Source organism: Scyliorhinus canicula, chromosome 6 (genome assembly GCF_902713615.1).
Source record: "Scyliorhinus canicula chromosome 6, sScyCan1.1, whole genome shotgun sequence".
Lineage (NCBI taxonomy): Eukaryota > Metazoa > Chordata > Chondrichthyes > Carcharhiniformes > Scyliorhinidae > Scyliorhinus > Scyliorhinus canicula.
The window spans coordinates 120,967,453-120,983,652 of NC_052151.1; the positions used below are offsets into that span (position 1 = coordinate 120,967,453).

Here is a 16,200-nt window from a genome sequence, read left to right on the forward strand (position 1 = left end):
AGTGTGCATATTCTCCCCGTGTTTGCGTGGGTTTCGCCCCCACAATGCAAAAGATGTGCAGAACAGGTGGATTGGCCGCGCTAAATTGCTCCTTAATTAGAAATAATGAATTGGATACTCCAAATTTATTTAAAAAGATGAGAAAATAACCTTTCACCCTCTTGATGATCTAGAATCTATTTACCTCTGCCTTAAAACATATTCAAAATTCTACCTCCACGTCTTTTTTGAGGAAGAGTTCTAAGGTTCATAACCCCCAAAGATTTCTCCTCATCTCGGTATTAAATGGGCCACCCCTGATTTTTAAACTAGCTTTAGATTTATCCACAAGAACAAACATCCTTTCCACCTCCACCCTGTCAAGTCTCGAGTCTTATATATTTCAAACAATTCACCTCTTACTCATTTTAACTCCAGATACAACCCTAGCCCATCCAGCTATTCCGCACAGGTATTAACCTAGTAAACTTCTGAAGCGGGATTCTCTGAGCCTTCCTGCCAAAATTGCGATTGGCGCGTGGCCGGAGAATGGGCGTCAAACCCGAGACCGGGTCCGACTCCGCTCCCGAGATTCTCGGCCGGAGAATCGCCGCCAATCGAGCGCGCGCGGTTGACGCGACGCTGGTCGAGGGCCATTGAAAGAGGCCCCTGCGGCAATTCTCCGAGTTCAGCGAGCCGCGTTACCGCCAGCGTGGTTCTCTCATGGTTCCACCCGGTGGCAATTCGGCGTGGCGGCTGTGGACTCAGTCCGCGACTGCCCTGGTGGGGGGCAGGCAGCCATGTCTCGTAGGGCAGCCGACAAAGGCCACCGCCATGCGCATGCACGGACCCCGACCGGAAGTGCAGGGTCCCATATCGACAGCTGGAGCTGCGAGGAGCACTCCAGGGACCTGCTAGCCCCCTGCAAATCGGAGAATCACCCTAACTTTCTCCAGGTAAGTCCAGAATGATTTGCATGCGTTTTTTCCCGGGTTGGGGACATAGTCCCATTATTGGAGAATCCCACCCCCGAACTGCATCCAGTGCACTTACATCCAACCTTAAATATGGTGACCAACACTGTGCACAGTACTCCAGATATGGTCACACCAATGCCCTGTATAACTGAAGCATAATCCCACTACTCTTGCATTCAATTCCCCTTGCAATAAACACTAGCATTCTATTAGCCTTCCTACATTACTCGCTGTATTAATGTAATGCCCATTAATGATTTTTGATTCATCTATTGGGACTCACTATTTAGATAATATACGTTTTTATTCTGTTCGTCAAAATGGACAATTTCACGTTCTCCCACATTATACTCCATTTGCCAGATCTTTGCCACACACCTAATCTACCAATATCGTTTGTAGCCTCATGTTCTCTTCACAACTTACTTTCCCGCCTATGTCATCAGCAAACTTAGCCTTCATACCTTCCATCCCTTAAGACAGTCATATGAATCATAATGAGTTGAAGCCCTGGTACCGGTCCTTGTGGCACACCACCCATTACATCTTGAGAACCAAACAATGACCTATTTATGCCTACTCGGTTTCCTGTTAGCTAGCCATTCTTCTAGCCATGCCAATATGTTACTCCCCATATCATGAACTTTTATTGTCCTCAATAACCTTTTATGTGGCCCTGATCAAATGCCTTTTGAAAATCTAAGTGGAGAACTTTCACTGCTTCCTCTTTATCCACAGCATATTACATCTTCAAAAAACGGCAGTAAATTGTTTAAACATAGAACAATACAGCGCAGTACGGGCCCTTCGGCCCTCGATGTTGCGCCGACCTGTGAAACCATCTGAAGCCTATCTGACCTACACTATTCCATTTTCATCCATTTGTCTATCCAGTGACCACTTAAATGCCCTTAAAGTTGGCGAATCTACTACTGTTGCAGGCAGGGCGTTCCACACCCCTACTACTCTCTGAGTAAAGAAACTGCCTTTGACATTTGTCCTATATCTACCACCCCTCAATTTAAAGCTATGTCCCCTCGTGTTGGTCATCACCATCCGAGGAAAAAGACTCTCACTGTCCACCCTATCTAACCCTCTGACTATCTTAGATGTCTCTATTAAGTCACCTCTCAGCCTTCTCCTCTCTAACGAAAACAACCTCAAGTCCCTGAGCCTTTCCTCGTAAGACCTTCCCTCCATACCAGGCAACATCCTAGTAAATCTCCTCTGAACCCTTTCCAAAGCTTCCACATCCTTCCTATAATGTGGTGACCAGAACTGCACGCAGTACTCCAGGAGCGGCCGCACCAGAGTTATGTACAGCTGCAGCATAACCTTGTGGCTCCAAAACTCAATCCCCCTGCTTATAAAGGCTAGCCCTATTAACCTGGGTGGCAACTTTCAGGGATTTATGTACCTGGATGCCGAGATCTCTCTTTTCATCTACACTACCAAGAATCTTGCCATTAGCCCAGTACTCTGCATTCCTGTTACTCCTTCCGAAGTGAACCACCTCACACTTTTCCGCATTAAACTCCATCTGCCACCTCTCAGCCCAGCTCTGCAGCTTATCTATGTCCCTCTGTATCCTATAACATCCTTCAGCACTATCCACAACTCCACCGACCTTCTTGTCATCTGCAAATTTACTAACCCATCCTTCTACACCCTCTTCCAGGTCATTTATAAAAATGACAAACAGCAGTGGCCCCAAAACAGATCCTTTCAGAAAATCATATTGATATTGCCTGATAACCTTGAATGTATTTATATGCCCTGTTAAGTCTTTAATAATAGGTTCTAACCTTTTCCCATACTTATCAAAATGTTACATTTGCAGGAAGGTTTTACTAATCATGCACACAAAGGACCACTTATAATCATATTGCAACACTTAATTAATTCAACGCATATAAATGTCACACTGAAAGAGTAAAATAACACCAAGAAAAGCCACATGATTAAATTGCTCTAAGTGGAAAGTCTTTCAATTCCTAAATTTAATACAATAAAGAAAACCATCTTCATAAATCACAGAACTAATACGGTGCAGAAGGCCATTTGGCCCATTGTGACAGCGCCAGCTCTCCAAACAAGCGCCATGGCTTAGTGCCATTTCCCTGTCTTTTCCTAATAAGAAAATAAGTTCAAGAACCCTCTCGTGACGACGCTCACCCTGTTCAGCTGGAGATAACTGAGGAGCTACTTAAAGAAAAAAAAAACTTTCACTGGGCAGCTTTACATTTTACTTTTGACTCAAAAAAAGACCAGAGAATAGTAAAGGCTTGCAAGTGAGAGTTTCATGAACCTTCCTTCAGTATTCCTTTAAGTCAAATGGACAACCAGGTTCCAATTCCTGACATTTTTATTTTCTGACTAGAGTAACATTAACTTTAAACGAGTTTTGTTATCATTTTCACATATCATTAATGGCTGAGACAAGGTACTGGGTGCAATATTGTACAAAAAGTAATATTCCGTAAAACAAAGATAAAGGGCGCGATTCTCCTCGCCCCACGCGGCCTGGGAGGGCCCCCCGACATTTTTTACGCCCCCCACAGTTCTCCCCCCCCCCAATCGGAAAAATCGGCGCTTGCCGTTTTTCACTGCGAACAGCGATTCACCGAGCCCGATGGGCCGAGCGGCCGGCCCTTCACGCCCGTTTCACGACGGTGGCAAACACACCTGGTCGCTGCATTCGTGAAACGGGCACCGGATGCCCATTTGGGGCATCTAGGGGCCCGATTGGGACGGGAGCACCACGACTGTGCTCGGGAGGGGACAGGCCCGTGATCGGTGCCCACCGATCGTCGGGCCAGCGTCCAAAATGGACGCACTCTTTTCCCTCCGCCGCCCAGCAAGATCAAGCCGTCACGTCTTGCTGGGCGGCTGAGGAGAAAGACGGCCACTGCGCATGCGTGGGTTCGTGCCGTCTGCGCAAAGTCATCCGCGCATGCGCGGGTTGGAACCGGCAACCCGCACATGCACGGATGACTTCACATTCTTGGCGTGACGAGGTCGCTGCCGGGAAAGGCGGAGGCCCGCTCCTAGCCCCCCGGGTGGGGGTGAATTAGGTGCGGGGAGCTGGCTCCGAGGCAGTCGTGAACCTCAGCTGAGTTCACGACGGCCTTCACGAATTCTGCCCCCAGCGGAGAATTCCGCGGAAAGTATGTTACACCATATTTTGTGAGGCAAGGCACCTGAAGTGAAGTTTCACGCACCGGCAGTGTAAATTGGGACTCGGGCAAGGAAGTCAGCACAATTGACAAGTTACATTTCTTCATCTCCATCGCGAAGTTCCTCAAGTTCACCCCATTGTACCCGCTTTCATTCTCACGTCAGTGATCTTTCCACCAAATTGGATGTCCTATTACATCCTCCCTCCATCCACTGATACAGAAACATTTGGCTATTTAGGGGCAAGAAGTCTCAATCTCTGTGCTAAACCCTTCTCAAATGCTAACTTTTCGACTATGCCTTTGGCCACCCTGTTAACTTTCTCATTTAGGTTTAGTGTTCATTTCACTTCTCTTGTAGAGTCAGAGGTCTACTGCACAAAAACTCATTTGGCTCATCACGTCTGCGCAGGTCAAAAACAATCACCTAAGTATTTTCTGTCAAGCTCTTTGGGATATTGTTCGAATTTACAGGTGCTAGATAAATCTAAATTTGTTGTGCTTTTCACATACTTACCTGATCAAGTAACATTTTCTTAAATGCCACTGTTTTGCTGTGTCCAACGATAATTTTATCGAGAACGTTATACCATACTCCAAGAACAGGCCCCTAAAGGGATTTAAAAAAAACTAAATTACTTAAATGACGTGAAAGTTGTAATTTGATAACACTGAATCAATAGTCAAAACTGTCCAAGTCATAATTGCACTAACTGCTGTACTTTCAGTTGATCTCTCTCCCATAGTTCCTATTGCTTAGAACAGAAAGCAGTCATACCAGCAAATAATTGCAAAAATGAAGTTATCTTCATCATGGCTAAGTAGCTGGCTTTTAAAGCAGACCAAGGCAGGCCAGTAGCACGGTTCAATTCCCGTACCAGCCTCCCCGAACAGGTGCGGAATGTGGTGACTAGGGGATTTTCACAGTAACTTCATTTGAAGCCTACTTGTGACAATAAGTGATTTTCATTTCATTTCATGTTAGATTACTTTTCACAGGTGATATCTTAGCTTGTTATGTAGAGTGTACTTAAGTTATCAACTGCTGCCAAGGAGTTACTGCACTTTTCCCCATATCTTTTCCTTACACTTATTCTCCTGAAAAGTGACTCATACTGCATTAAGGTTCCACTTGTCCAACAGACGATTCATTCATCATTTTTCATTATGGTATCATTTGAAGAATTACAACCCCAGGAACCATTAGGGACTGGAGATTTGTCAGTCTTTAATGGCAATGTTTTCTCTAGTGCTAGTTTCTTGCTGGCCTTTTCAAGTCCTTGATTCATTATTCGAAATAATGGGTGGGATTCTCCGTCCAGCGACGCCGGAAACCCGAATCGCGATTGGGCGGAGCATAGAGCCAGCCGCAAATTGAGGCTGTCGCTGGGCACTCAATGGAATCCAGTGCCTCGACAGCATCATGAACGTGTTCCACAGTGAGCGTGGACATGGAAGGTGTACAGTAAAGGCTGTTGGCATGTCACTAATTGCCCAAACCGGCATTCTCCGGTTCTCCCGGAATGCTCCGCCACCACCAGATGGAATTACCGACGGCGCGGTTCACTTGTGGTATTTAAAATCAGGAAACTGGTGTCAGGGGTGCTAACGAGGGGGGGGGGGGGGTGGTCAGACATGTTCCCAAAGGCATAGCTGTGGGCCACCAGTCCTTCCGCTGGATTGTGTGTGTGTGTGTGTGTGTGTGTGTGTGTGTGTGTGTGTGGGGGGGGGGGGGAGATAGTGGGGAGTAACCAGGGGATGGGTTGTGAGGTCGGCGTGCCTCCCCCGAAACCGAGGTGTCCTGGCATGGATGCCATCCACAGGTGGCAGCCTTCTTCCCAGCTCAGGGAACAGGTTGTGCTACCTCTCCTCCACAGCATCAATAATAGAACATAGAACACTACAGCGCAGTACGGGCCCTTCGTTCCTCGATGTTGCGCCGACCTGTGAAACCATCTGAAGCCTATCTGATCTACACTATTCCATTTTCATCCATATGTCTATCCAGTGACCACTTAAATGCCCTTAAAGGTGGCGAGTCTACTACTATTGCAGGCAGGGCGCTCCACACCCCTACTACTCTCTGAGTAAAGAAACTGCCTCTGATATCTGTCCTATATCTACCACCCCTCAATTTAAAGCTATGTCCCCTCGTGTTGGTCATCACCATCCGAGGAAAAAGACTCTCACTGTCCACCCTATCTAACCCTCTGACTATCTTATATGTCTCTATTAAGTCACCTCTCAGCCTTCTCCTCTCTAACGAAAACAACCTCAAGTCCCTGAGCCTTTCCTCGTAAGACCTTCCCTCCATACCAGGCAACATCCTAATAAATCTCCTCTGAACCCTTTCCAAAGCTTCCACATCCTTCCTATAATGTGGTGACCAGAACTGCACGCAGTACTCCAGGAGCGGCCGCACCAGAGTTATGTACAGCTGCAGCATGACCTTGTGGCTCCGAAACTCAATCCCCCTGCTTATAAAGGCTAACACACCATATGCCTTCTTAACAGCCCTATTAACCTGGGTGGCAACTTTCAGGGATTTATGTACCTGGATGCCGAGATCTCTCTGTTCATCTACACTACCAAGAATCTTGCCATTAGCCCAGTACTCTGCATTCCTGTTACTCCTTCCAAAGTGAACCACCTCACACTTTTCCGCATTAAACTCCATCTGCCACCTCTCAGCCCAGCGCTGCAGCTTATCTATGTCCCTCTGTATCCTATAACATAGAACGATACAGCACAGTACAGGCCCTTCGGCCCTCGATGTTGCACCGACATGAAAAAAACTAAAGGCCATCTAACCTACACTATGCTCTTATCATCCATATGCTTATCCAATAAACTTTTAAATGCCCATAATGTTGGCGAGTTCACTACTGTTGCAGGTAGGGCATTCCACGGCCTCACCACTCTTTGCGTAAAAAACCCACCTCTGACCTCTGTCCTATATCTATTACCCCTCAATTTAAGGCTATGTCCCCTCGTGATAGCCACCTCCATCCGCGGGAGAAGGCTCTCGCTGTCCACCCTATCTAACCCTCTGATCATTTTGTATGCCTCTATTAGGTCACCTCGTAACCTTCTTCTCTCTAACGAAAACAACCTCAAGTCCATCAGCCTTTCCTCATATATTTTCCCTCCATACCAGGCAACATCCTGGTAAATCTCCTCTGCACCCGTTCCAAAGCTTCCACGTCCTTCCTATAATGAGGCGACCAGAACTGTACGCAATACTCCAAATGCGGCCGTACTAGAGTTTTGTACAACTGCAACATGACCTCATGGCTCCGGAACTCAATCCCTCTACCAATAAAGGCCAACACACCATAGGCCTTCTTCACAACCCTATCAACCTGGGTGGCAACTTTCAGGGATCTATGTACATGGACACCGAGATCCCTCTGCTCATCCACACGACCAAGATTTTTACCATTAGCCAAATATTCCTCATTCCTGTTATTCTTTCCAAAGTGAATCACGTCACACTTCTCCACATTAAACTCCATTTGCCACCTCTCAGCCCAGCTCTGTAGCTTATCTATGTCCCTCTGTAACCTGCAACATCCTTCCGCACTGTCTACAACTCCACCGACTTTAGTGTCGTCTGCAAATTTACTCACCCATCTTTCTGCGCCCTCCTCTAGGTCATTTATAAAAATGACAAACAGCAACTGCCCCAGAACAGATCCTTGTGGTACGCCACTCGTAACTGAACTCCATTCTGAACATTTCCCATCAACCACCACTCTCTGTCTTCTTTCAACTAGCCAATTTCTGATCCACATCTCTAAATCACCCTCAATCCCCAGCCTCCGTATTTTCTGCAATAGCCGACCGTGGGGAACCTCATCAAACGCTTTACTGAAATCCATATACACCACATCAACTGCTCTACCCCTCGTCCACCTGTTCAGTCACCTTGTCAAAGAACTCAATAAGGTTTGTGAGGCATGACCTACCCTTCACAAAACCATGCTGACTATCCCTAATCATATTATTCCTATCTAGATGATTATAAATCATATCTCTTATAATCCTCTCCAAGATTTTACCCACCACAGACGTTAGGCTCACCGGCCTATAGTTACCGGGGTTATCTCTACTCCCCTTCTTGAACAAAGGGTCCACATTTGCTATCCTCCAGTCCTCTGGCACTATTCCTGTAGCCAAGGATGACCTAAAAATCAAAGCCAAAGGCTCAGCAATCTCTTCCCTGGCTTCCCAGAGAATCCTAGGATAAATCCCATCAGGCCCCGGGGACTTATCTATTTTCACCTTGTCCTGAATTGCCAACACTTCTTCCCTACGCACCTCAATGCCATCTATTCTAATAACCTGGGTCTCAGCATTCTCCTCCACAATATTATCTTTTTCCTGAGTGAATACTGATGAAAAGTATTCATTTAGTATCTCGCTTATCTCCTCAGCCTCCACACACAACTTCCCACCACTGTCCTTGACTGGCCCTACTCTTACCCTAGTCATTCTTTTATTCCTGACATACCTATAGAAAGCTTTTGGGTTTTCCTTGATCCTACCTGCCAAAGACTTCTCATGTCCCCTTCAGCATCCTTCAGCACTATCCACAACTCCACCGACCTTCGTGTCATCTGCAAATTTACTAACCCATCCTTCTACACCCTCTTCCAGGTCATTTATAAAAATGACAAACAGCAGTGGCCCCAAAACAGATCCTTGCGGTACACCACTAGTAACTGAACTCCAGGATGAACATTTGCCATCAACCACCACCCTCTGTCTTCTTTCAGTTAGCCAATTACTGATCCAAACCGCTAAATCACCTTCAATTCCATACTTCCTTATTTTCTGCAATAGCCTATCGTGGGGAACCTTATCAAACGCCTTACTGAAATCCATATACACCACATCAACAGCTTTACCCTGATCCACCTGTTTGGTCACCTTCTCAAAAAACTCAATAAGGTTTGTGAGGCATGGCCTACCCTTCACAAAACCGTGTTGAGTATCGCTAATCAACTTGTTCTTTTCAAGATGATTATAAACCCTATCTCTTATAACCTTTTCCAACGTTTTACCCACAACCGAAGTAAGGCTCACAGGTCTATAATTACCAGGGTTGTCTCTACTCCCCTTCTTGAACAAGGGGACAACATTTGCTATCCTCCAGTCTTCCGGCACTATTCCTGTCGACAAAGACGACATAAAGATCAAAGACAAAGGCTCTGCAATCTCCTCCCTGGCTTCCCAGAGAATCCTAGGATAAATCCCATCTGGCCCAGGGGACTTATCTATTTTGACATTTTCCAAAATTGCTAACACCTCCTCCTTTTGAACCTCAACTCCATCTAGCCTGGTCGACTGAACCTGAGTGTTCTCCTCGACAACATTGTCTTTCTCCAGTGTAAACACTGACGAAAAATATCCATTTATCACTTCCCCTATCTCCTCTGATTCCACACAGAACTTTCCACTACTATCCTTGATTGGCCCTAATCTTACTCTAGTCATTTTTTTGTTCCTGAGTGTCTCCAGCTGCGAACCTCGGTGTTGCTCTTCAGGGCGGCATCTTCTTGGCCAGAATTAGAGTGTGTGTGTGGGCAGTGGAATGCTTATATGCGGCTGCAGCTTGTTATGTTCTTGAGTGCCAGCCCCGACCCCGGCGAACCACACGCCAGCGTTCGTTGGAATTCGCCAAGAATCAGAGATGCGTTCAGGTCAGGGGGTGTCCAGTGTCATAGAACATAGAACAGTACAGCACAGAACAGGCCCTTCGGCCCTCGATGTTGTGCCGAGCAATGATCATCCTACTCAAACCCACGTATCCACCCTATACCCGTAACCAACAACCCCCCCTTAACCTTACTTTTTAGGACACTACGGGCAATTTAGCATGGCCAATCCACCTAACCCGCACATCTTTGGACTGTGGGAGGAAACCGGAGCACCCGGAGGAAACCCACGCACACACGGGGAGGACGTGCAGACTCCGCACAGACAGTGACCCAGCCGGGAATCGAACCTGGGACCCTGGAGCTGTGAAGCATTTATGCTAACCACCATGCTACTGTGCTGCCCCCATGCCGGATCTGGCCGGCGGGGGTGGGTACCCCCAATATCCGACACTGGGAGCCAGAAGCTATGGCCCATTATTCTTTCTAAAATTTTGTACAGGTTCACCATTTCATCTGGATTGTTGGATTATCTGCATTTTACCATAAAATTCAGCACCCCATTCATTTTTTATCGTTTTACCCACTTGGGCTGCAGCTTTTGCCTCCAGAACATAAACCCTGCTCTTCCAGATCACCCATATATCTCCATTCATATTAGAATTACTATATTTCAATTTTAAAAATAACACCTCGTTTATATTTACTGACACTGAATTCCACCTGGCATTTTTCTGACCATTCTCTGTATTGTTAAAATGATGGTAAGTTTAGGATGCCATCCTCATCTGTCGATCTGTCCACATCCGTGCCCCAGCCTATGCTTGAAAGCTCCTCCAGCCTGACAATCCCAATGGAAAGCTCCACTCCTTCAATTCTGGCCTCCTCAATTTTGCCCCGGCACTAATTGGTGATTTCCGCTGCATTGCATTGTCCTCCCTTCTAGAATTCTCGCACCTCTTTTGCTGCTTAGAAAAAATATTTTTAGAATCCCTTTTCAATCAAATGTTCCACCCCAAATTCAGATTTCAGCTCCTGGCAGTCTTCATCCCCAATCACTAGCTGGACAAATAGTTTGGGACATTTTTCTGCCAAAAGGACAACAAAAATAACTGTTATTGCGTGACATTGTGTTTTTCAACCACAAACTACCATCGTGCAGCATCATATTTGCAGCACTCTGATATAACTTACCACATAAATTAATCCAACAACGGTCATCCTGATCGTCCTCTTTGTGTCATGATTTGCAAATCCCCGCCGTTCAATCAGCTGTTGTGAAACTACGTCACTGCATCCAACTAAAGTACCTGCAAAATTGAAAAGCAATCATTAATGGCATTCAAAACCTCAGTATGAAAACTTGGTGCTTTAATCAGAGTTCGGCAACTAAATTCACATTAGTCAGGTTTTGCAGGTATTTAACAGCTGCATGCATATACAAGCAAATGTTGCACATGAGCATACACCCATTTTAAAAAAGATTTATTGTATTCTTGTAACCCCTTGCCATTATACAAATGCAGTCAATATGCAATTTTATTCATACAACAGTGATTTTAGCACTGATTATATAGCACATATTTTAATGCAGAACTTAGTTTTGCGATAATTTAAATGTTTGCAAGTTCATAAAGTACTCCTTCAACTGAGCGCTTATAAGTCACACTTGAACAAGCTACAGAAGCCACCCAGGTACGACTTTTCTCTCATTATTCAACCTTTCAATGGGAGGTATGGTGGGTTGTCTTAAAGGTTGATCAGGCTAGGCTCGTATCTGCTGGAGTTTAGAAGAGTAGGAATTAGCTTAAGTCATAAGACCATAAGACATAGGAGCAGAATTTGGCCATTCGGCCCATCGAGTCTGCTCCACCATTCAATCTTGACTGATATTTTTCTCATCCCCATTCTCCTGTCTTCTCCCCATAACCGCTGATCTCCTTATTAATCAAGAACCTATCTATCTCTGTCTTAAAGACACTCAGTGATTTGGCCTCCACAGTCTTCTGCGGAAAAGAGTTCCACAGATTCACCACCCTCTGGCTAAAGAAATTCTTCTTCATCTCGGTTTTAAAGGATCGTCCCTTTAGTCTGAGATTGTGTCCTCTGCTTCTAGTTTTTACAGAAACATCTTCTCCTCATCCACTCTATCCAGGCCTCGCATTGTCCTGTAAGTTTCAATAAGAACTCCCCTCATCCTGCTAAACTCCAACGTGTACAGACCCAGAGTCCTCAACCGTTCCTCATATGACAAGCTCTTCATTCCAGGCACCATTCTTGTGAACCTCCCCTGGACCCTTTCCAAGGCCAGCACATCCTTCCTTAGATACGGGGCCCAAAACTGCTCACAATACATCAATTGGGGTCTGACCAGAGCCTTATATAGCTTCAGAAGTACATCCCTGGTCTTGTATTCTAACTCTCTCGAAATGAATGCGAACATTGCATTTGCCTTCCTAACTGCTGATTGAACCTGCATGTATATAAAATAATATATAATAATCTTTATTGTCACATGCTACTGTGCTGCCCGCTGTATAGGAGACTGTTAATGAGCCCATGGTGTTAAGGGTAAGATCCTGGCATGGACAGAGAAATGGCTGACTGGCAGAAGGCAGAGAGTGGGGATAAAGAGACCTTTTTCAGGATGGCAGCCGCCGACGAGTGGCGTGCCTCAGGGGTCGGTGCTGGAACTACAACTTTTCACAATATACAGCAACAATCTGGAAGAAGGAACTGAAGGCACTGTTGCTAAGTTTGCAGATGATGCAAAGATATGCAGATGGACAGGTGGTATTGAGGAAGCAGGGAGGCTGCAGAGGAACTTGGTCAGGCTAGGAGAGTGGGCAAAGAAGTGGCAGACGGAACACAATGTGGAAAAGTGTCAGGTTATGCACTTTCGAAGGAGGAATGGAGGCTATACAATTTTCTAAATGGGAAAATGTTTAAGAAATCAGAAGCATCAAGATTCTCTTAGACCTGTTGCTTCACAACGCCAGGATCTGCGCCAGGGTCCCTGGTTTGGTTACCGGCTTGGGTCACTGTGTGCTTGGAGTCTGCACCTTCTCCCTGTGTGGATTTGCACCAGGTGCTCTGGTTTCCTCCCACAAGTCCCGATAGACGTGTTAGGTAATTTGGTCATTCTGAATTCTCCCTCTGTGTACCCGAACAGGCGCCAGAATGTGGCAACTCGGGGCTTTTCGCAGTAACTTCATTGCAGTGTTAATGTAAGCCTACTTGTGAGCCTACTTGTGACACTAATAAAGATTATTATTGTCAAAGGTCTTCTGTAAATCTAAATAAATCACGTCCACTGGTTCTCCTTTGTTTAACTTCCTTGTTAACTCCTCAAAGAACTCGAACAGATTTATCAGACATGACCTCCCCTTGATGAAGCGGTGCTGACTTAATCTATTTTACCATGCACTTCCAAGTACTCCGCAATCTCATCTTTAATAATGGATTCTAAAATAATTCCAATGATCATAGTCAGGCTGACCGGCCTATAATTTCCTGTCTTCTGCCTCCCTCCCTTCTTGAACAGTGATGTTACATTAGCCACTTTCCAGTCCTCTGGGACACTTCCTGCCGCCAGTGATTCCTGACAGATCACCACCAACCTCCACAATCTCCTCAGATATCTCTTTTAGAACCCAAGGGTGTAATCCATCCGGTCCAGGTGATTTATCCACCTTCAGACCTTTCAGTTTCCCTAGAACTTTCTTCTTAGTAATGGTCACTGCACTCACCTCTGCCCCCTTGTTCTCCTGAGATCTAGCATCCCATTGGTGTCTTCCACTGACTGATGCAAACTAAGCATTCAATTCCTCTGCCACTTCTTTGTTTCCTATCACTACTTCTCCAGCCTCATTTTCTAGTGGTCCAATGTCTATTTTTGCCTCTCTCTTGCCTTTTATATATTGATAAAAAACTCTTCCTATCTTCTTTTATATTACTAGCTAGCTTACACTCATATTTCATCTTCTTCCCCCTTATTGCTTTTTTAGTTGTCCTCTTTCACTTTTAAAGGCTTCCCAGTCCTTTGGTTTCCCACTAATCCTCGCCATTTTGTGTGCTCTTTCTTTTATGCTGTCCTTGACTTCCCTTGTCAGCCATGGATGCCTCACCCTCCCCTTAGCATGTTTCCTCCTCCTTGGGATGAATTTCTGTTGTGCCTCCCGAATGACCCCCCCCCCCCAACCCCCCAACCCCCCAAACTCCTGCCATTGCTGTTCCACTGTCTTCCCTGCTCGGCTCCTGTAATAAGTCCAAGGAGGAAGATGTCCCGTCATCAGAATTCCTTTTATTTACAAACCCAACAGCTGAACAACCATGACCATTCAGTCTGCTGCCTACACCTGGAGTGCAGAGGACCGGACACTCCCTGTTATATACACAGAAATGGGTTCCCTGATTGGGCCACTAATCAGGGAACTCGTATTCTAATTGGCCAATCTCAAAGGCCTGGCCTAAGTCATTACACCCCTCCCCACCAAAGTCCGAGGAGTCCTCATGACTCATGGATCTCCTGCTTCGTTTTTGCACCGGGTCCGGCTCCTCCACTTCAGCCTCCGACATAGGGAGAGTATAACGGCTGGGTGCCCGTCTTTTCCGATGTGAGCGCCTGAGGAGCTGTTTCCCCCTTTCCTCCCGCGGCAGGGCTACAGCTGCGGCATCATCCACGGTGTCCATATCTGAGTCCGATGTCCTGACCAGTAGTGTCGGAGGGGCGTGAAGAGTTTGTCGGGGAGGACACGAATCTGAGGCCCGCTCCTGGTCCAGGTGTTTCTTTATTACATGTTTTCCCACACGTATCTAATCGTTTTATTTCCATATCGACTTTATGCTTTAATGCGAAAGATACTGGTCGGGCCTTGTAGAATTTTGGGACTGCCTCTGGATCTACATGCGATGTCGCCTTTGCTCCCTTTATTGTTCCGAGCCCTTCTCAGAAAAATTTGGGTATTTGCACAGGAGTTCACTCAGGCGGCCATTTCCCAGCTGGAAAATGTTTACCCAATCCAGCTGGATCTCTTTTAGCCAGTTTCGTCCCAATAAGCTTGGCCCCACACCTTTCACCACCATTAAAGGCAGCCTAACCAGTTGCTCTCCATAAGCCGCAGTTACATGCGTTGTGCCCAACACTCTCAGTGGTTGCCCTGTGTATGCCCTCGGTTTTGCCGAGGTCCTGGTTAGGAATAAGGGTTGGAGTCCAGTGCGATTTTTATTGAATACTGTTTCCCCTCTATCACTGATACGGCTGCTCCAGTGTCGACTTCCATCAGTGTGGGACGTTCATTCAGCCTTATGGATAATTTAATGGGTTTTGATTTCACCATTGTTATACAATTTAGTTGTTCCTCATTGGGAGGTAGGTGGGGTTTGGACAATGAAATCAAGGATATGCGAAAAGGATGAGAAAGTGGAGTTGATGTTAAATATCAGCCAGGATCTTACTGAATGCTTAGTGTCTGTGGTTTATAGACAAAAGAAAAGTCTGACCAAATTCTCTTCACAGATTCCCCACCAAATTGGTTCAAATTGAGCCCAGACCCCAGGAATGAAAAGTACAATATGTTAATCCACTCTGCCCTGAAACTCTTAGATTAACTTTGTGTATCTCTAGTCTTTGTATCTTCATTATTTTCATGCATAAATGCTGCCTTGTCTACCTCTCTGATAATAGTTTCACTGTGAGCATTTGAATGAATGTACATTTAATATATACACAATAAATAGCGGAGGTCATTTTATATAAAGAACACTGGTTTTAAATAAAAGACTGATTGACTTTTGTGAAACAGCTGCGAAAGTAAAAGGCATTAGCAGCGCCCAGTCCTGGATGAGCAGTAATTTCCTCCAATTACGTATCGGGAAGACCAAAGCCATTGTCTATGGTCCCCACTTTAAACCCCATTTCCTAGCTACTGAGTCAATTCTTCTTCCTGGCCAACTGCCAGAAGCTGAACATGTCTGTTCACATCCTTGGTGTCATATTTGACCCAGAGAGTAGCTTCCAATCACAGTCATTCCATTTCTAAAATACCCATTTTCTCTATCACATGATGGGCAGTATGGTAGCACAGTGGGTAGCACTGTTGCTTCACAGTGCCAGATTCTAATCCTAGCTTGGGTCACTATCTGTGCGGAGTCTGCACATTCTCCCCGTGTCTGCGTGGGTTTCCTCCGGTGCTCCGGTTTCCTTCCACTAGTCCCGAAAGAAGTGTTGTTAGGTCATTTGGACATTCTAAATTCTCTCTCCGTGGACCCGAACAGGCGTCGGAATGTAATTTAAGCACACTTGTGATAATAAAGATTATCATCTATTGCTGCCCCTGCCTCAGCTTACCTACTGCTGAAACCCATATCCATGACTAGCTTACCTCTACGCTGGACTATTACAACGCA

The 16,200-nt window shown here is 45.8% G+C and overlaps 1 protein-coding gene across 3 annotated transcripts in view; it reads right to left on the reverse strand.

Moving 5' to 3' along the window:
* Positions 1-16,200, reverse strand: part of mpv17 (mitochondrial inner membrane protein MPV17) — a 76,652-nt gene that overhangs the window by 21,894 nt on the left and 38,558 nt on the right. For all 3 annotated transcript variants that reach the window (XM_038800029.1, XM_038800027.1, XM_038800028.1), the window contains 2 exons: positions 10,987-11,102; positions 4,650-4,742 (listed from right to left, as the gene is read on the reverse strand). In XM_038800029.1, the coding sequence (XP_038655957.1) occupies positions 4,650-4,742; positions 10,987-11,102 (209 nt within the window). The remainder of the gene's footprint in view (positions 1-4,649; positions 4,743-10,986; positions 11,103-16,200) is intronic.